Source organism: Suncus etruscus, chromosome 1, assembly GCF_024139225.1.
Source record: "Suncus etruscus isolate mSunEtr1 chromosome 1, mSunEtr1.pri.cur, whole genome shotgun sequence".
NCBI lineage: Eukaryota > Metazoa > Chordata > Mammalia > Eulipotyphla > Soricidae > Suncus > Suncus etruscus.
The window spans coordinates 138,624,272-138,647,410 of NC_064848.1; the positions used below are offsets into that span (position 1 = coordinate 138,624,272).

The 23,139-nt window shown below is 46.6% G+C and overlaps 1 protein-coding gene and 1 non-coding gene across 2 annotated transcripts; one reads left to right on the plus strand and one right to left on the minus strand.

Annotated features, from left to right (window-relative positions):
• LOC126027061 (U6 spliceosomal RNA) lies at positions 1-109 on the minus strand. The gene has a single exon (XR_007502191.1). It is a non-coding gene; the product is annotated as a U6 spliceosomal RNA (small nuclear RNA).
• A 13,201-nt stretch (positions 110-13,310) lies between these two features.
• Positions 13,311-21,963, plus strand: SMKR1 (small lysine rich protein 1). Its single transcript, XM_049781382.1, has 3 exons — positions 13,311-13,333; positions 13,535-13,586; positions 21,775-21,963. The coding sequence occupies exons 1-3, from the start codon at positions 13,311-13,313 to the stop codon at positions 21,961-21,963; spliced, it is 264 nt and encodes an 87-aa protein (XP_049637339.1).
• The last annotated feature ends 1,176 nt before the right edge of the window (positions 21,964-23,139 follow it).

Genomic DNA, 23,139 nt, shown 5'->3' on the forward strand with positions numbered 1-23,139 from the left:
TAAAATATGGAACGCTTCACAAATTTGCGTGTCATCCTTGTGCAGGGGCCCATGCTAATCTTCTCTGTATCATTCCAATTTTAGTATAAGTTGCTGCTGAAGCGAGCACTCCACCTATCATTTTTGAGGTTTTTTTGCTTTTTTACCTGTAATTTGGAATATATCCAGAATTCTAATAAGCTGGCTATGACTTTCTTTCTTTTCTTTTTCTTTTTTTTTTTCTTTTTTTGGGTTTTTGGTCACACCCCGGCAGCACTACAGGGGTTACTCCTGGCTCTACACTCAGAAATCGCTCCTGCAGTGCTCAGGGGACCAGATGGGATGTCTGGATTCAAACTACCAACCTTCTGCATGCAAGGGCAAACACCTTACCTCCCATGCTATCTCTCTCGGCCCCTGGCTATGACTTTCTAACCTAAACATTGGGTTGTTTTTTTTGTTTGTTTGTTTGTTTGTTTGTTTTTGGTGTTTGTTGGTTTTGGGTTTGGTTTTGGTTTTGGTTTTTGGGCCTCACCTGGCAGTACTCAGGGGTTATTCCTAGCTCTGTACTCAGGAGTCACTCAAGGATTGGGGAAACCAAAACAAGGTCACCTCATACAAGGCAAATGCCCTAACCCACTGTAACTATCACTTTGGCCCCCTAATTTTTTTTCTTGGAATTAAGAACAAAGACTGTCTTTTTCCTTTATTTTTCTTTTCTTCCCTCCCTCCTTTCTTGTTCCTTCCTTCCTGTTTCCTTTCTTTCTTTTTCTTTCTTTTCTATTTCTCTTTCTTCTTTCTTTCTCTTTCTTTCTTTTTTTTGTTTTTTTTTGTTTGTTTGTTTTTTGTTTGTTTGTTTTTGGGTCACACCCAGCAGTGCTCAGGGGTTACTCCTGGCTGTCATGCTCAGCGGTTACTCCTGGCTGTCTGCTCAGAAATAGCTCCTGGCAGGCAGGGGGGACCATATGGGACACCGGGATTCGAACCAACCATCTTGGGTTCTGGATCGGCTGCTTGCAAGGCAAGCACCGCTGTGCTATCTCTCCGGGCCCTCTTTCTCTTTCTTTCTCTCTCTCTTTCTTCTCTTTCTTTAATTCTTTCTTTCCTTTTCTTTTTTTTCTTTTTTTCTTACCTGAAAAGGCAAAAGGCCCTACCTGCCATAATATCTCTCTGGTTCCAAGATTAGTTCTCAAATCATTGAAGGAGAGGGGCATGGGGCTGACCCTTAACAGACCCAGATTTGACTCCTGACATTCCATATGGTCCCCCAGTGCCTGCCAGGAGCGATTTCTGAGTGCAAAGCCAAAAGTAACCCCTGAGCACCACTGGGTGTGGCTAAAAAACAAAGCAAAACAAAAAATTGAAGAGATCTACTTCTGAATTGTGAAAGTTCTTAGGAAAGTTCCCAAGGCAGGGACCGTAGGGATACAAAATCCTGCCACCCCCAAACACATCTTTTGCATAAGACTAGTTTCATGGGAGGGGTCCCTGATTGCATGCTGATGAATGACTTTGGAAATTGTATATGCATTTAAGCTTCTCTGTCAGGCTGTCCTCCCTGCTACACTAGGGAAAAAGCTAATTTGTTTTCTCAGTGGAGAATGCACATGAACTCTGCAGCTTTATTTGTTTTTGTTTTTGTTTGGTTGGTTTTGGGGGGTTTTTTTTGGGGGGGGGCACCCAACAGCGCTTAGGGGTTACTCCTGGCTCTGTTTCAGAAATTACTCCTGGAGGACCTGGGGGACCATCTGAAATGCTAAGTAATGAACGCGGGTCTACCTCTTGTAAGGCCAACACTCTACATATGTATTATCGCTCCAGTCCCTGCAGCCTTATTTCAAGTTTCTCTCCTGACTATCTCCCTCATGGACCTTTTCCTTTCTTCCAAAATACCCTCTCCTTTATTTTAGTGGGGGGTAGAAATTGGGTTGCCCTCAAGGATTGACTGTTCCTGACTTTATGCTAAGTAAGAAATAATACCTGGGGTGCTCGGGAGATCCTGAGGGCTGGGAATCAAACCAGGATTGGCTGCTTATAAGGCAAGTGCCTTGCCTGTACTGTCTCTCCAACCTAGTTTCATTTATTCAAAGAATCACTCTGTGAACTAGAGAGGTAGGACAGCATGTGCTTACATGAGACTAACCCAGGTTCCACACCCAGCATTCCATATGGTCCCCAAGCACCACCAGGAATGATTACTGAATGCAGAGCTGCCAAGAGTAACCCCTGTGTATCACTGGTGTGGCCCCCAAACAAACAGAAAAGGTCATGTATTAAGTACATTTCTCTAACACTTTTCAAATATTTTTCAGCTAGGAAGAAAGGTTAGGAATGAGGGGATAGATAGATCATGTGTGTGTGTGTGTGTGTGTGTGTGTGTGTTGTAGTAGAGATGAGGAGGTTATAGGAGATTACTATGGTTTTCGAGGTGTCATAGCAATTGACCAAACCAATCTAAAATACACCTTTCTTCTTGGGGGGAGGGAAAGATTCACACCCAATGGTACTCAGGGGCCACAAGGGATCCTAAGCAGTGCCAGGATTCAGTGTGGCTGCAGTCCCTTGTAGTCAGGCAAGTGCCATAACCTTTGAACTGTCTCTCCAAGCCCACAGATGTTCTGACCACTCAGAGGCCCCAATCCTGTTCAGTATAACAAGATTGCTTGAGCAGGCTGTGATGAAGTTGCCTTTAAATAATTAGCCAGAGTTTTATTTGATTGAAGAAATCCATGACATGTTGTATGAAAAATAGTTATTTTTAATACAAGAAAAAGAACCCAAAGTCTAAAAGCACAGCATGTGTAGGAAAGAATCCTGTTCAACACTATAGGGACAGTGACTTCCTGACTAAATAAGACGGTGCCATCTGTCCTCTGGCCTCTAAATGGAAACAGAACTCAGAATATTCTGTAACTTTTTGTTCACATTCTTAATGGAGCTGGCAGGACAAAAATTCTCCATGTGGATGCCTGGGGGAAAAAATGTTTCTTTTTGTCAAGAGACACAGGATGTTTCACCAGCAAGACTATATAGCAAGATTACTCAAGATTGAGGGTACTGGACCCTAGTGGGTGAGTTATACCAGCCAGGCTCTGCTCTTACTTCTCTGTGCTTTGAAACTTTCTTCTTTTTTTTTTTTTTTTTTTCGGGCCACACCCATTTGATGCTCAGGGGTTACTTCTGGCTAAGCGCTCAGAAATTGCTCCTGGCTTGGGGGGACCATATGGGACGCCGGGGGATGGAACCGCGGTCCTTCCTTGGCTAGTACTTGCAAGGCGAACACCTTACCTCTAGCGCCACCTTGCCGGCCCCTGCTTTGAAACTTTCATCTCTCACATGGGAAAACCCTCATCTCTCACATGCCAGAGTGTGAGGGTGAAATGAGTCCACATGTATGTAAAGCACAGGCTCAGGCTTGCTCAATGTGAGTGGATCAATAACTGTTGATTTGGGAGTCAGAGCGATGGTACAGATAGGGGACTTACCTTGCATTGTTGCTGATTCGGGTTTAATTCTTGCATCCTTTATGATCCCCCAAGTACTGCCAGGAGTGATCCCTGAGCATAGAGCCAGAAGAAGCAAGCCCTAATCACTGCCAGGTATGGGCTCAAAAGCAAAAAGCAAAAAAAAAAAAAAAAAGTTGATTATTCATTCAGACCTCATTCCCCTCCCTACTAGAGATTCTCAACAAGAACAACAGAAAGGATGTGGCTTAATAGTAGAGCACAGTTTGTATGTATGAGGTTCTATATTTGATCCCCAGGGACTCAAAAAGAAATGCCAAAATAATAAAAATAGAAAAGGAGGCCCAAGACATAGCTTAGACATAAGTGAAGGGCTGGATATTATGGGAAGTTAGGGCATTTGCCTTGCATATAGATATCCCAACAGCAACCCTGTTTAACTACCAACATAGTCAGGTGTAGCTCACCCACACATATACATACAAGGACTGAGTGCATACGTTACATGTGTGAGCCTCAAGTTTAGGGCCCGAGAGATAGCCACAGCAGCGTTTGCCTTGCAATCAGCCAATCCAGGACCTAAGGTGTTGGGTTCGAATCCCGTGTCCCATATGGTCCCCCGTGCCTGCCAGGAGCTATTTCTGAGCAGACAGCCAGGAGTAACCCCTGAGCACTGCTGGGTGTGGCCCAAAAAACCAAAAACAAAAAAAAAAAAAAAAGAAGTTTGGTCTCGGTCCCCAAGTGAGAGTGATTCCCAAGCACCGATCCAGGAGCAGCACCCAATGCTGCTGGATGGGAGCCAAAAATCAATATAATTGAGCTAGAGCGATGGCACAGTGGTAGGGCTTTTGCCTTGCACGTAACTGACACAGGGCGGACCTCAGTTCTATCCTCCAATGTCCAATATAGTCCCCCAAGCCAGGAGTGATTTCTGAGCGCATAGCCAGAAGTAACCCCTGAGCATCACTGGGTGTGGCCCAAAAAACAAAATATCAATATAATTAATTTTTCATATTGCATTTTAATCTCTAGGTCAGGGATCAGCAAATGATGTAGCCTATGAACCAGAATTGGCCTCACAGACAATTTTGTGGTGGTACATGGAAACAAAATTGCTGAGGATTCACATACATGCAAGGCATGTTCTCTACCACTGAGCCACAATGCCAGCCCCACTGATGATTTGTACAGTTTGAACTAAGTTAAATCTTATATTCTGGGGCCGAAGAGATAACACAGCAGTAGGGCATTTTCCTTGCTTGCAGCTGACCTGGGACGGACCTGGGTTCAATCTTCAGCATCTCATATGGTCCCCTGAGCCTGCCAGGAGCAGTTTCTGAGTGCAGAGCCAGAAGTAATGCCTGAGCACTGCCAGGTGTGGCCCAAAACAACAACTACAACAAAATTACATTCTTATATTTAGGGGGATCCTAAGTACTATCCAGTGGATCCCAGAGTTCACTCCCAGCAATACTAAGGAAACCAAGCCTAGTGGTTCAACACTCAGGCTGGTAATATGATGCTGTTCAGATCCAGCAGTAGAGGGAACTGCCAGAGCCTGCCCAGTGGTACTTTGATTTTTTGTTTGTTTGTTTGTTTTTGTTTTTGGGTCATACCCAGCAGCGTTCAGGGGTTTATGTCTGGCTTACGCTCAGAAATCGCTCCTGGCAGGCTTGGGGAACCATATGGGATGTTGGATTCGAACCACCGTCTTTCTGCATGCAAGGCAAACACCCTACCTCCATGCTATCTCTCTGGCCCAGGTACTTGATTTATTTTTGTTGTATTGTTTTTTTGGATCACACCCAGCAGCGCTCAGGGGGTTACTCCTGGCTCTGTGCTCAGAAATTGCTCCTGGCAGGCTCAGGGGGCCATATGGGATAATGAGATTCGAACCATTGTCCTGGGTTGGCTGCATGCAAAGGAAACACCCTACCGACGTGCTATCTCTCCGGCCCTGTCCCAGTGGTACTTGAGAGCCATGTGGTTCTGGGGTTGGAACTCAAATCTCTGAACAAAATAAGGAAATCACCCCCAACTATTGGGATCTCTCTCCAGCCCCTGTATATTTTTAGGGTTTTTTGAGGTCACACCTGACAGCACTCAGGTTCTGTGCTCAGAAATTACTCCTGGCTGGCTTGGGACACCCTATGGGATGCCAGGGATCAAACCCAGGTTGGCAAATGTCACACCTGCTGTGCTATCATTCTGGTACCAGCCCTTAGATTCTTAAGTGGTTGGGAAAATGCATTGGAGCAACTTGGGTTAATACCAGGCCTGGTACCCAGCCTGGATGGTAGCATACCTGTCTTGCAGAGGCAAATTCAGTGCCCAGTCACAGCATCATCCCACATGCCAAGTGAGATCTAGAGGCACTGCTATGTGATGCCACATAACAACAAAATGTGTGTGATTTTAGTACACCTCCACCACTGGTGTGAATACTACTACCAACGTATTTGACCCTGGAGCAAACACCACCAAGTGTGTGTCATATCGTCTCCTCCTTCATCACAATGACAAAAGGAAAAAGTGAAAATCCACAAGATAAAAATACTTTATTACAGGGCCAGAGCAATAGCACAGCTGTAGGGTGTTTGCCCTTTAGGCAGCCCACCCAAGACTGACCCTGGTTCAATCCCTGACCTGCCAGAAGCAATTTCTGAACACAGAACCAGGAGAATCCCTGAGTGCCACCGGATGTGGCCCCAAACCAAAAATAATATTTTATTACCTCTTAGAATTCTACAAATTCCATATTTTGGTTTTCATAGCAGTTCTATTAGAACACATCCATTCTTAGTCATTTGATTAGGTATAAAAATGCTATTTAGCGAGGTGGCGCTAAAGGTAAGGTGTCTGCCTTGCAAGTGCTAGCCAAGGAAGGACCGCGATTTCTGAGCGCTTAGCCAGGAGTAATCCCTGAGTATCAAACGAGTGTGGCTCAAAAAACAAAAAACAAAAAAAGGGGCCCGGAGAGATAGCACAGTGTGTTTGCCTTGCAAGCAGCTGATCCAGGACTAAGGTGGTTGGTTCGAATCCCGGTGTCCCATATGGTCCCCCCGTGCCTGCCAGGAGCTATTTCTGAGCAGACAGCCAGGAGTAGCCCCTGAGCACCACTGGGTGTGGCCCAAAAACCAAAAAAAAAAAAATGCTATTGTTGGGGCTGGAGTGGTGGCACAAGCGGTAGAGCATTTGCCTTGCACGTGCTGACCTAGGATAGACCACAGTTCAATTTCCCAGTCCCATAAGGTTCCCCAAGTCAGGAGCAATTTCTGAGCTCATAGCCAGGAGTAACCCCTGAGTGTCACCAGGTGTGATCCAAAAACAATAACAAAAATCTGGGGCTGGGCGGTGGCGCTAGAGGTAAGGTGCCTGCCTTGCCTGCGCTAGCCTTGGATGGACCGCGGTTCGATCCCCCGGTGTCCCATATGGTCCCCCAAGCCAGGAGCGACTTCTGAGCGCATAGCCAGGAGTAACCCCTGAGCGTTACCGGGTGTGGCCCAAAAACCAAAAAAAAAAAAAATTCTGCTATTGTTGGGACAAGAGAGTATAGTGGGTAAAGAAATTTGCCTTGCATGAAGCTTTGAGTCCCCAGATTTGAGTCCCCACACCCCAGATAGTCTCCTGAGCCCTGCTAGGAGTACTCCTGAGCACAGAGCCAGGAATAAAGCCCTGAGCACCACGGAGTGTGCTGCCCCACTCCCCACAGTCAAAAAGAACGCCATTGTTCTATATCACCAGAGTGGTAGAAATGAGGACAGAACGCCTGCAAAACCATCTTCATTTTCTCATCCTTGTTTTAGATAATTTCCCTTTCTAAGTCTGCACAGTTTTTCTTAGTGCACCGAGTTTTTACTGCAGGGATCCTTGTGATCAACTAGAAGAAACTACTTACAAAGAATATTGTTTCTTCCATAATGTCCTCTTCAATAATGGGAGCAATGATGAGTGGCATGAACATGGGGCTCTATTCTGTAGAATTTAGTACCATAAGTGGAAAAGAGAAAGGCAAGAAATCAGGCAGGCACCTCTGCCAGAGTAGAAAGGAGAAAATGGGAATTTTTATGTGTGACTTCTAAGAAAGATAGTGATAGGATATTCTAAGTTTGGATATTTTAAGAATATCTGCTTCCAAAAAAAAAAAGAATATCTGCTTCCATTCTGGTAATGCTATATATATTTTTCAAATCACAGCATAGTTAGTGTAACTATTTATGAAGAAGACATAAGGATATGTATTCATAAATATAAAATTAGTGCTATTCTAATGTGTTTGTATAGTTATATACATTTCATCTCATCTTCTAGTTTATATGGGAAGATTTATTCAGTTCTTGCAGGAAAAACATCTCTTTTTTTTGGCCACATTCAGTGATGCTCAGGACTTACTCCTTATTCTGTGCTCAGGGATCACTCCTGGCAGAAATGGTACTATGTCTGGTGCCAAGGGTTGAACCCAAGTTGATTGCATGCAAAGCAAACACCCTACCTGCTGTACTATCTCTCCACCTTCAAAATATACTTATTTTGTTCTATTTATTTGGAGGTGGGTGGGCCATACATGTCTGTGTTCAGGGCTTACTCGTGGCTCTGCTTGGAGATCCCTCCTGATGGTGCTTAGTGGACCAAATGGGGGGTGCTGAGGATTGTACCTGGGTCAGCTGCATACAAGGCAAGTGCCCTACCCACTGTACATATCTCTGATCCTTAAGTTACATATATATGTATATATATTTTGGGGAATACACCTGGCAATGCTCAGGGGTTACTGCTAGCTCTGCACTTAGAAATCGCCCCTGACAGGCTCAGGGGACCATATGGGAGGCCGGGATTCGAACCACTATTGGTCCTGGGTTGGCTGCTTGCAAGGCAGATGCCCTACTGCTGTGCTATCTCTCCGACCTCTTCAAAAATATCTATTTTTTAATTTTGGGCCACACCGAACTTGCTCAAAAGTTACTCCTGGCTCTGCACTTTTTTTTGGGGGGAGGGGGCCACACCTGGCGTTAATCAGGAGTTACTCCTGGCTGTCTGCTCAGAAATAACTCCTGGCAGGCACGGGGGACCATATGGGACACCGGGATTCGAATCAATCACCTTTGGTCCTGGATCAGCTGCTTGCAAGGCAAACGCTGCTGTGCTATCTCTCCGGGCCCCTGGCTCTGCACTTAGGAATCACTCCTGGTAGGCTCAGGGAACCATATGGGATGCCAGGGATAGAACGCAAATCAGCGTATGCAAGGCAAGCACCCTACCTGCTGTGCTATCACTCTGGCCCCCTAAATTACAAATATTAAGTGATTCTTTTTTGCTGTTTTGTTCATAAGGGAGCATGCCCAGCAATGCTCAGGGATTACTCCTGGTTTGGGGGCCATATGCAATGTCAGGAATCCAATGGGGACCTTCTTGTGTGTAAAGCCTGTGCTCACCCTTGTGGCACTATTTCCTTGATTCCAAAGTAATTCATGGGGGGGGGGGGTACGGGGGAGTCTAGCCCACAGTGCTCAGGGCTTACTCCTAGCTCTGCACTCAGAGATCACTCCTGGAAGGGCTCAGGTACCTTGAGATACATGGGATTGAATCCAGGTCAGCTGTCTGAAAGGCAGGTGCCTTACCTGCTCTACTATTGCTCCAGTTCCCCAAAGTGATTCTCATATTGGAGTTGGAATGATAGTACCACAGATGGCTGTACTCAGGTTTGATTCTTGGCACTACTACATATGGTCCCCAGGCCCCACCAAAAAGTACCCTATGTATCCTCTTCAGCCCAGGCTTGAAATTCTTTTGTTGTTGTTTTTCTTTTTCTTTTTGGTTTTTGGGTCACATCCGGCAGCGCTCAGGGGTTACTCCTGGCTCTATGCTCAGAAATTGCTCCTGGCAGGCTCGGGGGATCATATGGGATGCCGGGATTTGAACCATCTGCATGCAAGGCAAATGCCTTACCTCCATGCTATCTCTTCAGCCCCTAAAATTCTTAATTTTATTTTATTTTGTTTTTTTGGGTCACTTTGGCGACACTCAGGTGTTACTCCTGGCTCTTCGTTCAGAAAGCAGAAATAGCTCTTGGCAGGCTCCGGAGACCATATGGGATGCAGGGATTTGAACCGGGGTCCGTCCTGTGTTGGCCGCATGCAAGGCAAACACCCTACTGCTGTGCTATTACTCTAGCCCTCTTAATTTTATTTTTGAGGTTTTTTTTTTTCTAAAATGAAGTGACTGAAAACAATGATCTAAGTTGTGGGAAGGGGCAGGGGAACTGGAAGGTTGAGTCCCTGGTGAGTCTGGATTTCTTTTTTTTTTTTTTTTTGGCTTTTGGCTTTTGGCTTTTGGGCCACACCCAGCGGTGCTCAGGTTACTCCTGGCTGTCTGCTCAAAAATAGCTCCTGGCAGGCATGGGGGACCATATGGGACACCAGGATTCGAACCAACCACCTTTGGTCCTGGATCGGCTGCTTGCAAGGCAAATGCCGCTGTGCTATCTCTCCGGGCCCATGAGTCTGGATTTCTATGACATCCCATCTTCACCCCAAGCCCCAGCCTCAGGTTCAGGTGGGTCCCCAGGTGTCACAGGGAGGATAGGGTGACAAGAACAACTCACCAAGCCCACAGGCAAAAAACTACCCTTCCCCTGTAGGTGGCAGCCTTCAGATGGTACCGGACGGGCAGTCCCTGCTAACCAGGAAACCGCATTTCAGGCAGGAGAGATAGGACTGAGTTTGAAGCACTTGCCTTACAACAGGCCATTTATATCCCCCAACCACATATGAGTCCCCAGGCACTGCCAGTCCCTCCTGAGCACCGTAGGAGATGGTCCAAACCACATCTCCCCACAAAAAAAAATTTTAGAAAACAGGGGCTGGAGAGATAGCACAGTAGTAGGGCGTTTGCCTTGCATGCAGCTGACCGGGGATGGAGCCGGGTTCCCCTGGCCTGCCAGGAGCGATTTCTGAGCACAAGCCAGGAATAACCCCTGAATGTCGCTAAGGGTGGCCCAAAAACCAAAAACAAAATTTTTTTAGAAAAAATATGAAAGAGCACAAAATAGCAAATCAAAAGTGCATGAGAAACAGGGAGCTACCTCGAAGGGCTAGAGCAAATGCTTTGTGTTTTTAGCTCCAGGAGCACAGACTTCCTTCCCTGAGCACAGAAGCTGGGAATTGTTCCCAAGAACCACCAGGTATGGCACCAAAAAAAAAAAAAAAAAAAAAAAAAGGACCCAGGGGCCAGAGAGATAGCACAGCAGTAAGGCATTTGCCTTGCACGGGGCCAACCTGGGACAGACCTGGATTTTATTCCCAACATCCCATATGGTCCCCTGTGCCTGTGGTGATTTCTAAGCGCAAAGCCAGGAGTAACCCCTGAGCACCGTCAGGTGTGGCCCCAAAACCAAAATAAATAAATAGACAAATGACTCAAAAAAAACAAAACAGGGGCCGGGCGGTGGCACTGGAGGTAAGGTGCCTGCCTTACCTGCGCTAGCCTAGGAGACGGACCGCGGTTCGATCCCCCGGCGTCCCATATGGTCCCCCAAGCCAGGAGCGACTTCTGAGCGCATAGCCAGGAGTAACCCCTGAGCGTCACCGGGTATGGCCCAAAAACCAAAAAAAAAAAAAAAAGGAAAACTTTCTATTTAGGACCTTTAATGTATTTTTTCCTGCTTATCCATATTTTCCCATATTTGGTTCCTTTTCATTGTTGTTTTTGGAGTAAGCTCTGAGCACTGTGACCCAAAACAAAAATCAAAAAAACTTTGGAAGCCTAGTCATCAAAAGGAGGTAAACACAATCCCTCCGCCCCTGCTTCCACAGTGCCTCCACCTGCCCTAGGCCTACTGTGTCCTGCCTCTCATCACTGACTGGCCACTCCTTAGCTGAATTTGTTTGTTTTTATGGGCCACACCAGGCGGCACTCAGTGGTTACTCCTGGCTCTGTGCTCAGAGATCGCTTCTGGCAGACTCATGGGACGAAATGGGATGCCAGAAATTGAACGGGCTCTGTTCTGAATCGGCAGTGTACAAGGCAAACGCCCTACTGCTCTACTATCACTCTGGCCCCTAAGTGTTTCCTTTAATGTCTCCTCAGAAGCTCAGTTTGGTGTTTGCCCTGCAAGCTGTGAGGCCCTGGACTCTTCTCTCCCCACATTAAAGATGGAAAATAAAATGTCATCTCCTTGGTGCCGGAGAGATGGCATGGAGGTAAGGCGTTTGCCTTACATGCAGAAGGACAGTGGTTCGAATCCCATATGATCCTGTGAGCTTGCCAGGAGCGATTTCTGAGCGTAGAGCCCTGCAGGAGTAACCCCTGAGCGCTGCCAGGTGTGACCCCAAAAAAGTCATCTCATTAGAATGACTGCCCATTCCGATAAGCATCCATGGGGGAGATTCTGGGGAGCCATACCCAGCGACAGTGCTCACGGCTTACTCCTGGTTGTTAGTACACTCCCGGTGGGATAGTCCCATCCATCTCATACACCACGTTGTACCAGTCATTTTTAGTGCCTTGTTCCCTTTCTGTCGCCCCGTCTGCAAGACCACGTGAACTTTGTTTCACTCAGGGTCGAATTCCCAGAAGGTAGAACTTAGTGTCAGACACAGCTGAGAGCATGAATGTGTTCTCAACCAGAATTGGGGTTCTGGTGGTGTGAGGCTCTGGGTCTGATCCCCAGCACTGCCAGGCGTGGTTCCCCCTACACACACACACACACACACACACACACACACACACACACACACACTACCTCTCCACCAAAAAAAAAAAAAAAAAAGTCAGAAAAGAATTCCAAACCGCAGGCAGGAGGATGCTGTAAGGATGAGCTAAACATCCCGGCCAATACTCAACAGGTCCAAGAGATAGTTTACCACAAAGTGATGAGAAATAACTCCACTAACAACTGTCATGACCATCTTGATGAGAGAAGGAGAATGCCTGCCTTGAATACAGGCAGAGGTGGAGAAAAGGGGGGGGAGCACTGGTGGGGGGAAGGTTGCACTGGTGAAGGGGGGTGTGCTTTATTATGACTGAAACCCAACCACAATCATGTTTGTAATCATGGTGCTGAAATGAAGATGTTATATTAAAAAAGTAGGCTTTCTTCCCTGATTCCATCACCATTTTCCACCTTTCCCTCTGTCTCACGGGACGCTCAGCCGCGGAGCAGTCGGCAGGTCCGTGCCCCAAGGGGGACGGACCTCCAAGGTCAGCCCCACCCCGGCGTCCCCCGACCCGCCCTCGCCCGCGCGCAACCCGGACGCCCGAAGAGTCCGGGACGCCTCCAGGCCGTGCTTGAGGTCGCGAGGGACGATGGCCCAGCCGGGACGTCGCAACGCCCCGCAGGCCGCGAGGGCCGCCCCGGGGACAGCGACCGCGAGCGGAGGAACTCGCGCTAGGACCACCCGTGGGCCCACTCGGCTCGGCCCAACCGCCGGGCGCCCGGGCCCGGTATCCAGGCAACAGGTAAACACAGCGGGCCCCGCCCTAGACACGCCCTGCGACCACGCCCCCCGAGGACACGCCCTCGTTTGTGCGCGGCCGCCACGCGGAGCTGCGCGCGCAACCTCCTTGCGCAGGTTCCAGAGCTGCGGGGCTCAGCGGGGCTCAGCGGGGCTGTCCTGTGCTCCTGGACCTCCGCGGAGGTGCTGTGGTCTGTTCTCGGCGACCGGGGCGCCCGGGGCGCGGCCCACGAATGATGCGGCCCCCACGGGAGTGGTCTTGATCTGTTGACTGTGAACCCAGGCCACGTTCACCTGCGCCACTGAGAAAGGAGTTGTCATGGTAATGTCTATGTGTCTGTCTGTGGTCGGTCGGTCTGTCTGCCTGCCTGCCTTCCTGGGACATTCCCCACCCAGGCCCTGGCTCAGGACTGTCATGCCGTTGGCTCGCTCGCTTTTGTAAGTGGTGTCCCAGGATCTCAACACTGGGAGGTAAATGTGGGGAGGTCAGAAGGGGCTCCAGGTTTGGCATGTAACAGCAGGTGGAGTAGTTCCTCGGTCCTCTCCAGCTGATGTCAAGCTCCAGAGATGGGGTTTGTGTAGGAAGGAAATAAAAGGCTGGCTGAAAAGGTGGGCACAACCCCCCAGCGTGCCCCATAGGAGGCAACAGCCTCTGCCTGACTCTGCTTGCTCCCTGGGTCCCATCTGGGGCGTGAGGAAGAGAAGATGCTCTGGTGCCACCGGATGGGACCGACTCAAAATGATTCTCTCTGACTCCCCAGACTCTGGAGGGAATGCCTGCTGGGAATCTTGCCTTTGGAAGAAGGCCGGCGCTTCTTGTTGGGACAGAGAGAAGTTCAGAGAGCAGGACTTATTTGCCTTATTTGCACCTGTCTGGCCCGGTTTGCCACCTCACACACACAAACACGATATACACACACACCACATATGTTCATGGAACCCCACTAGGAATGATCCCAGAGCACAGAGCCAGGAGAAAGTACTGAGCATCACCCGTTTTCCCCGACCCAACACACACTAAGCTCCAGGTTAAGCAAATTCACTCCCACGTCACCTTCACACCTCCATTTTTCCACCATCTTCACCGAGTTCAGAGTTCAAGGTCCAGATCTTTTCTAACAGGTTCTCCGAGTACTTTTCAAAGGTTCTAAGTTGGCCCAACCTGTGGCTCTCAAACACCCCTGTTTCGCATGGGCTTCGTCTTCCTTTCCTGCTCCTTGTAGCTCCCTCCCTGAGTCATACAAACCATTACCCTGGGGAGAAGGGTCCTGACCAACTTACACAGTGTTATCAGTGCATCACCCATCTTCTTTCAGAAGTCACGCCTGAGCTGGCACCTGCCCCCTTTCCACTCAGCTCAGAATCACCTCCTAGGCTTCGGGGCTGGCTCTGGTGGTAATGTTCTTGCAAGTGTGGAACTCTGAGCTGACCCCTATTTTGAAAACAAAAGTCCTCAGAGCACCTCTTCAGGCTACTCTAGTGCTCTGCTTCATTCGCTGTGGGAAGGTTTGCTCCAAGCTCTGTTAGATTTTGAAGTTGACCTTGGATAATCTGTGTTCTTTCTCTCTTCATTGGAAAAGTGCTTACAGAGATGATAGTTCCTTCCAGGTGAGAGTCAGGACCTGGGAGTTTCTCCAAGGGCTGAAGCAAAGGCATTGTATATCAGTGGCCACTCTGTGGTCCACTAAGCACTGATGGAATGACTCTAGTCATTCCCTCAAAGTAGAAGAGCTTAATAAAATCATTTCAGAGGATAGTCATGGGCTCAGCATTGAGCACTTGCCTTACCTGAGGTCCTCCTGAGTTCCATCCTGACACAACCCAAATGGTCTTGCCAGGGCCAGAGTGATAGCACAGTGTTAAGGCATTTGCCTTCCACATGGCCAACCCAGGTCAGATCTGGGTTCTATACCCAGCATCCCATATGATTCCCCCAAGCCTGCTGGGAGCGATTTCTGTGTGCAGAGCCAGAACTAACCCCTGAGCACTACTGGTTGTGGCCCAAAAGATTAAAATAAATAAAATTAATTAATTAAAAATTTAAAAAATCTTGCCAGTACTGTTGTATAAAAGTCAAACTAGTTTCTGTGTTGACTGAAGGAGTGCTACAACCTCTCTTCCTTCCAGCCTCTGATCTCTCACAGCTCCAACACCTGTACCCAACCCCCAATTCTTTTGTTTTGGGGCCACACCCAGCAGTGCTCAGGGGTTACTTCTGGTTCTGCACTCAGGAATCACTCCTGGCAGTGCTCCAGGGGCCATATTGGATGTCAGGATCAAACTTAGTCTTCTGTGTGCAAGATATGTCCCTTACCTGCTGTACCATCTCCAGCACTTCCCCTCCCCTGCTTCTTGATTCGAGATGGCTTTTGGTCCTCCCTCCCCATCTGTGCCACCATAAAGCCTTATGACTCTGGGTCTCTCCCCAACAGCCCAATTGTAAGTGAATGTGTTGCCCTCAGGAGGACAGACACAGTGATATTGCTCCCCTGTTAATACAGACCCTGGTGCAGGGCAGATATTGTTGAATGAAAAATATTTGTTGTTGTTTTTGGCCATACCTGGCTTGAGTCAGGGGATCATATGAGGTGCTGGAGATCAAATCCTGGTTGCTGTGTGCAAGGCAAGTGCCCTATTTACTGTACTCCCCAGCTCTGAAAAATATTTATCAAATGAAGGAGACTACTTCAAATGCAGAAAAGTAATCATCTATGTTGGTTGCTCAATTCTGGGTCTTGGTTACCTTGAAGTGGCAGTTTCTTTGCTCAGTAAATGTTTGTTCGTTCCTATGTAAAATGAAGTGTGTTGGGGCCAGAGAGATAATATAGTTGATAGGGCACATGCCCTACAGTAAGTCACCAGCCTTCAAGGTGATAAACATACTCAACACTCACCAAAGTTTCTTGGTGATCATTCTGTTCCCTTGGTTCTCCCTGAACCTTCTGTCCTTGTTACAGGTAACCTCTGATCTAATCTGTCTCTATATTAATTTCTAATATCAAGAATGTTCTATGTGTGGCATCAAACAGAATGATGGGTTGTATTTTTTCCTTTTCAGGAATGGGGGGCATATTCTTGACCTTTTTTGTATGCTAATTTGGAAATTCATGCACATTGAAGATTTTGCAATGATTATTCCTTTTCATTGCTGAATAGTATTCCACAGTGTTAACACAATGTTTTCATTCACCTACTGATGAACTTGTTGTGGTTTCTCATTTTTACAACTTTGGACATTCATGTAAAGTCTTTGAATGAATATCAGTTTTTGTTTCTCTTTTTTTGTTTGTTTGTTTTGGGGGATCACACCGGCAATGCTCAGGGGTTTTCTTGGCTCTACACTCAGAAATCGCTCCTGGCAGGTTCAGGGACCATATGGAATGCGGGATTTGAACCACCGTCCTTCTGCAGGCAAGGCGAACGCCCTACCTTCATGTTATCTCTCAGGCCCCAGGTTTTGTTTTGTTTTGTGGTTTTTTGGTCACACGAGCGGCAGTGCTCAGGGGTTACTCCTGGCTCCATGCTCAGAAATTGCTCCTGGCAGAACGGGGGGGGGGGGGGGGGGGTGGGCATATGGGACGCCAGGATTCAAACCGATGACCTTCTGCATGAAAGACAAACACCTTACCTCCATGCTATCTCTCTGGCTCCAGTTTTTGTTTTTCTTGGGAAATATTTTGGAGTTAGATACTAGATCATTTTGTTGATGTGTGTTTGATCTTTATTTGTATGGAGGACTCACACTCAGTGGTGCTCTGAGGCAATTCCTAGTTCAGTGCTTGAGGGACCCTATTGTACTGGGGACAGAAAGCAAGGCTTCACTAGCAAGTACCCTAGCTCTTTGATCCAGCTCCCCAACTAATGTTTGTGTGTATGTGTCTGTCTGTCTGTCTGTCTCTCTGTCTGTCTGTCTCATCTTGGGGCCATACCACTTGATACTCAGAGGTTACTCCTGGCTCTGCACTCATGAATTACTCTTGGCATCTTGGGACCAGGGGATGCTGAGGACTGAACCTGATGGATTTGCCATGTGAAAAGCATGTGTCCTACCCACTGTGCTATTACTCTTGCCCCTAATCTTTTAAATAAACTTTTATAATACTTTGGAGAGAGATATAGTAGAAGGTAAAGTCTCCTATACTTGCAAGTGCTACTGGTTGATCCCTAGCCCTGCATACAGTCCACTGAGCATCGCTAGAGGTCACTCTTGAGCACAGAGCCAGAAACACCCACTGAGCACCTCCAAATGTGGCCCCAAACCACAACTAATAAAATGTCAAATTGTCTTCCGAAGTAATTCTGTTAGTGTAGAGTTCCCCTAGTCATGTATGAGAGTCCATGTATGTGATGTGGTGTGTATTGCGCTTTTTGTTTCTGATCCCCCAAACATACAATTTTATTCAATTTCACAGGTAAGAACTTGCATCTTGCATTTAAACTACCCATTGTAGATAATGAACAAGAAAGTCTTACCTGAAAAAAAAAAACTAAAACATTTATAAATAAAACTACTTCAAAAAAGAACCCAGGATGCCAAAAAGAAAATGAAAGTTGGTTCACTGGGGGAACATTGTGCTTTCAATTGCATTTCCTACCTGGCTTACAACCAATCCTATTTCCATCTCTAGAACCACTTATGGTTTCCTGAATACTGCCAGACTTGAGCCCTGAGCACTATTGAATGTGACTCCTATCTGCCCACATTTTTGAAAATTGCATTTCTCAGAGTCAGAGTAATTAATTGTTCAGCAGGTAGAGTACTCGCCTTACACGTGGCTGACTCAGGCTTGATCCCTGGCATCCTAAACAGTGCCCCGAGCCCTCCTAGAAGTGATCCTTAAGCACAGGGCTAAGAGTAAACCCTGCACACCATAGGTCATGTCACCACACATGTAGGACATGTGCCCTCTCCACTGTCCTAGATTTCTGGCCCCAACGCACTTCATTTTAATGATGGATTCATCAGTTTGTCCTATTGTGAACTGTGCTTTTGGCATCATGTCTAAGGAATCGGGTTTTTTTTTGTTTGTCTGTTTGTTTGTTTGTTTGTTTTATGATTTTGGACCACACTTCAGTGACACCAGAGGGCTACTCCCAGGTCCATGCTATGGGGTTGCTCCTGGCTTTGATTGGAGGATCATGCAGATCAGATACCCAGGATCTCATACATGCAGCCAAATGCTCTACTGCTGAGCTGCAACTTTAGATCATCACCAAGAAATTTTTGTCTAATCTGAGGTCTTAAATGTTCTCTGTTATATTTTCTTCTAGAATTTTAGAGTTTTGGGTTTCATACTTAAGTTTATTTTGAGATATTTATAGATGGTACAAGGTTTATTGGAAGTTCACTCCAAAAGGTTATATTTGTTGTGCCAGATTGAAAAGCTATTCCTGGGGCTGGAGAGATAGCATGGAGGTAAGGCGTTTGCTTTTCATGCAGGAGGTCATCGGTTCGAATCCCAGCGTCCCATATGGTCCCCCGTGCCTGCCAGGAGCAATTTCTGAGCATGAAGCCAGGAGTAACCCCTGAGCACTGCCGGGTGTGACCCAAAAAAACTACCAAAAAAAAAAGAAAAGAAAAGAAAAGAAAAGCTATTCCTGCTCCATTAAATTGGTTGAGGTCCTTTGTTGAAAATTAGTTGTTCGGGGGGCTAGAGAGATAGCATGGAGGTAGGGCATTTGCCTTCCATGCAGAAGGGTAGTGGTTAGAATCCTGGCATCCCATATGGTCCCCTGTGCCTTCCAGGGGCGATTTCTGAGAGCAGAGCCAAGAGTAACCCCTGAGCACTGTAGGGTGTAACCCAAAAATCAAAAAATAAAATTAGTTGTTCATCTATGTGGCCCTATTTTAGGATTCTTTATGCCATGAGTCTCTTTATCTATCTCAACACCTATCATTGACTACAATCATTGACTCTTGAAATAGAGTTCATAGCATTGATCCTTTAATTTTGTTAATTTTCAAAATCCCTTGCATTTCCATATGAATTTGAGAATCCTCTTTTTTTTTTTTTTTTTTTTTTTTTGGTTTTTGGGCCACACCCGGGAATGCTCAGGGGTTACTCCTGGCTATGTGCTCAGAAGTTGCTCCTGGCTTGGGGGACCATATGGGACACCGGGGGATCGAACCGCGGTCCGTCCAAGGTTAGCGCAGGCAAGGCAGGCACCTTACCTTTAGCGCCACCGCCCGGCCCCGAGAATCCTCTTTTAAAAAAAGATCAGAAGGGCCAGAGTGGTAGTGCAGTAATAGGGTGTTTGCCTTGCATATGGCTGACTCAGGATGGACCTAGGTTTGTTTTTGTTTTTTTTTTTTGTTTTTTGTTTTTTTTTTTGGTTTTTGGGCCACACCCATTTGATGCTCAGGGGTTACTCCTGGCTATGCGCTCAGAAGTCGCTCCTGGCTTGAGGGGACCATATGGGACGCCGAGGGATCGAACCGCGGTCCGTCCTACGCTAGCGCTTTCAAGGCAGACACCTTACCTTAGCGCCACCTTCCCAGCCCCGGACCTAGGTTTGATCCCCTGTATTCACCTAGTTCCCCAAGCCAGGAGCAATTTCTGAGTACATAGCTAGGAGTAACCCCTGAACATCACAGAGTGTGGCCCAAAAACAAACACACAAACAGAAAAGATGAGAACTCTAAACTTAGGGGCCGGAGAGATAGCACAGCGGTAGGGCGTTTGCCTTGCAAGCAGCCGATCCAGGATGGATGATGGTTGGAATCCCAGCATCTCATATGGTCCCCCGTGCCTGCCAGGAGCGATTTCTGAGCATAGAGCCACGAGTAACCTCTGAGAGCCTCCAGGTGTGACCCAAAAAAACCCCAAACCAAACCAAAACAAAACAAAACAAAAAAAAAAGATAAGCACTCTAAATTTTAAAAAATGACAAACTTCTACTTTATGTCCTTTGAATTTTCAGATCAGTTTTCCAATTCCTACAAAAAGTTAAATCATTCTAGAAATAAAAATACATTTTGGGGATCAGAGAGAACTCAATGAGTTGAGCATTCAACTCACAGAAGGCCCAGGTTTGATCCCCAGTATTACATGGTTCCCTGAGTGGCACCAGGAGAGACTCCTTAGTATAGAGCTAGATCACATCTAAAGTACCGCTTAGATGTGCCCCCTCCACCCACAATAAAAGCATCTTGTTCGAATTATTCTAAGTGTGGTTGATGTGAAAAAAAATCATAAAGGCCCAAACAAAAATCTTTAAGAGTCTATGTTGGTATTTACTTCATCCTCCCCATAAAGGCCTTTTTTTTGGGATATATAGTGCAGTTATATGGAGGGAGATTTCATGTAGTTACTTACACTTGGGGTTCCTTACAGGAGGCAGGATGCCCAGGTTCAGCATTCTATATCTAAGAAAGGACATCACCATCATGTGTTCATTTTTTGTTTTTTGGGTCACACCCGGCAGTGCTCAGGGGATACTTCTGGCTCTATGCTCAGAAATTGCCCCAGCAGGCTCGGGAGAATCATATGGGATGCCGGGATTTGAACCACCTCCTTCCGCATGAAAGGCAAACACCTTACCGCTGTGCTGTTTCTCTAGCACCATGTGTTCATTTTTTAAAAACAAAACAAAACAAAGCCACAAAACAAAGCCTTAAAACAAAAACCAAGAACTGCACAGTGATTACACAGTGGATAGGGTGTTTGCCTTGCACACTTCTGACCCAGATTTGATTCCATGGCATCTCATAGGGTCTCCCAATTCTGCCAAGAGTAATTTCTGATTGTAGAGTCAGGAGTAACCCCTATGTGTTGTTGGGTATGTCCTCAAAACAAAAACAAAACAAAACAAAACAAAAAAAACAAGTGAAAACAAGAGCCAGACCCTGTGCTAAATGCCTTAGAGACATGTCGCAATCCTCATGGCAATTTAGGGGCTGGAGCGATAGCATAACGGGTGGGGCATTTGCCTTGTATGCAGCTGACCAGGATTCAGTCTCCTGTATCTCATATGATCCCTTGAGCCTGACAGGAGTAATTTCTGAGCACAGAGCCTGGACATAACCCCTGAGCATCACCAGGTATGCCTTGCCCCCCTCCCAAAGCCTCATGACTACTTAATGAGGTAGACACTATTTTTAATAAATGCCAACTTACATATTGCATACTCATGGTCTCATGTTCCCTTAATTTGAAAATATTTCCAAATCTGCACAGAAATAGAATAGTAAAAATGAGCCCCCATATATCCATTTGTCCAATTCAGAAATTATTGTGGTTTTGTCATAACTGCTTCATTCACCTTTGGCAAGACGAGCAGGAAACTGCAGCATTTTAAATCTGACACATTCAGGCAGTATGGCCCTAGAAAACTCTAGTGTTTCAAAGCAAAACTCATGGGGACTGACTTTATTCCTGTAAAATTAAAAACAAAACAAAACATAGTTTGCTTTTCTAGAATGTCCAGACATTTCCTCCATGGCTCCCAATGTTGTTGTCAGACCCAATAGAATAATTTTTTGATATTGCCAAATTTCATTTATCTATTCCCCTGCCCCCAGAGTATTCAACGTTCCAATCTGAATGCAAACAAGGGCCCCCACTACTGTCGCTTTCCATCATGTGGAGAACATAATGAGCATGTGTTCAAGTAGATCACACCTGACTCTCTGTACTCCATGAGAGTTTCTGTCATGGTTTTTGATTTCTTCCATCCACCCCATCTTTTAATGTCCCCCCCTTATATTTCATAGGAAATGTGGCAATTTCATAAATTGCACAGTCCTTGTTGCAATATGTATGTATGTACAGTTTGCATGTGGATATGCCATAAGTATGTTGCAATAGAACTAAATTTAGGTCAAGGTTCTGGAAACTAATCTTTGTCCCCCCTCTTCCGCCCTCACTTGTTTCTGAAAGCCAGGGAAAGGGAAGCGAGGCAAACGCAAGTCTCACGGGAAGAAACAGAAGAAGCCGGAAGTGGACATTCTTAGCCCAGTGGCCATGTTGAACCTGCAGTACATCGCCCACAACGCTGCCCACTGCCTGTACCTGCGGGGCTTCCGCTGGCCAGGAGCCCCCAAGTCAAAGAAGGGGACCAAGACCTAATGGACTGGGCTTCTGGAACCGTGTCTCTGATCGAGAACAGAACTTGGGAGAGACAAAGGAAAGCAATGGAATGGTTGCAAGCAAATCACACTTGACCCAAAACCACTCCAGGACTTTTTCTCCGCTACTAAGCAAAGGGGTGGGGGGGGGGGGGAGTGCATTGGATTCCACAGCTCAATCCGAGCATGGCCAGTCATTTTGGTTTTCAGTCATTAATAGGGGGGGGAACCAGAGTCATTTCTCTGGTGTACGGTGGAGCTTTTAGAAATTAGGCTGATTCTAGGTCACAGATAGCCAACCCCCTTGCTCCCCAGAGGCAATTGGCGTTGCAGGAATTGTTTTATTTGACCAAAGTAGGGAAGACTTGGCCACTAACCCTGGAAATTGCTTGTAGCTCTCCCTCTTCTGCACTGTTTGCTTGCCCCTTCTTTATCAGGAAAAAAATAAATGTTTTGTTACAATCAATTTCTGATCTGTAGTTTGAATCATATTTAATGCCAGAGGAGACTTGGATTATCCCTCGTTGAGTGGGTTTGGGCATGTGAACTGATGCGAGGTGCTGATTGTTGTTATTGTGTGTCTAGAGAAGATCATTTGGCACTCAGTGCGGTCTCTGTTTCTTTTCTTTTATATATGTTTTTTGTTTTTTTGGGGGGTCACACCAGGTGTGTGAGTAAGCCAGGATTTACTCCTGGTTCTATGCTCAGGAATTACTCCTGGCTGGCTCAGGACCATAAAGGATGCCAGGAATTGAACCTGGGTTGGCTGTATGCAAGGCAAACTCCTTACCTGCTGTACTATTGCTCCAGCCCCTCTGGTTTAATTTTTCTTCTAATTTTTCTCCCAGCTACTTTTTTTGTTTTGTTTTGGTTTTGGGTCACACCCAGCAGCACTCAGGGGTTACTCCTGGCTCAATGCTCTGAAATCGCTCCTGGCAGGCTCGGGGGCCATATGGGATGCCGGGATTCGAACCACCATTCTTCTGTATGCAAGGCAAATGCCTTACCTCCATGCTATCTCTTCGGCCCCTATCCCAGCTACTTTTCTACAGCTTTTTTTCCACCCTTATTTCACCCAATGGAGTGGATTTGCTAAGTTTGAACCAAGGGTCTCACACAATTCTCATTCTTTGTCACTTGAGCCCCATTCCCTCCTCCTCCTTCCTTTTTTGTTTTA

Coding starts and splice junctions, on each gene's coding strand:
- SMKR1 (XM_049781382.1), top strand. CDS start 13,311: ATGCCGTTGGCTCGCTCGCTTTT. Junction 13,334..13,534: donor CCGTTGGCTCGCTCGCTTTT/GTAAGTGGTGTC, acceptor CGTGCCCCATAG/GAGGCAACAGCCTCTGCCTG. Junction 13,587..21,774: donor CCCTGGGTCCCATCTGGGGC/GTGAGGAAGAGA, acceptor TGTTTCTGAAAG/CCAGGGAAAGGGAAGCGAGG.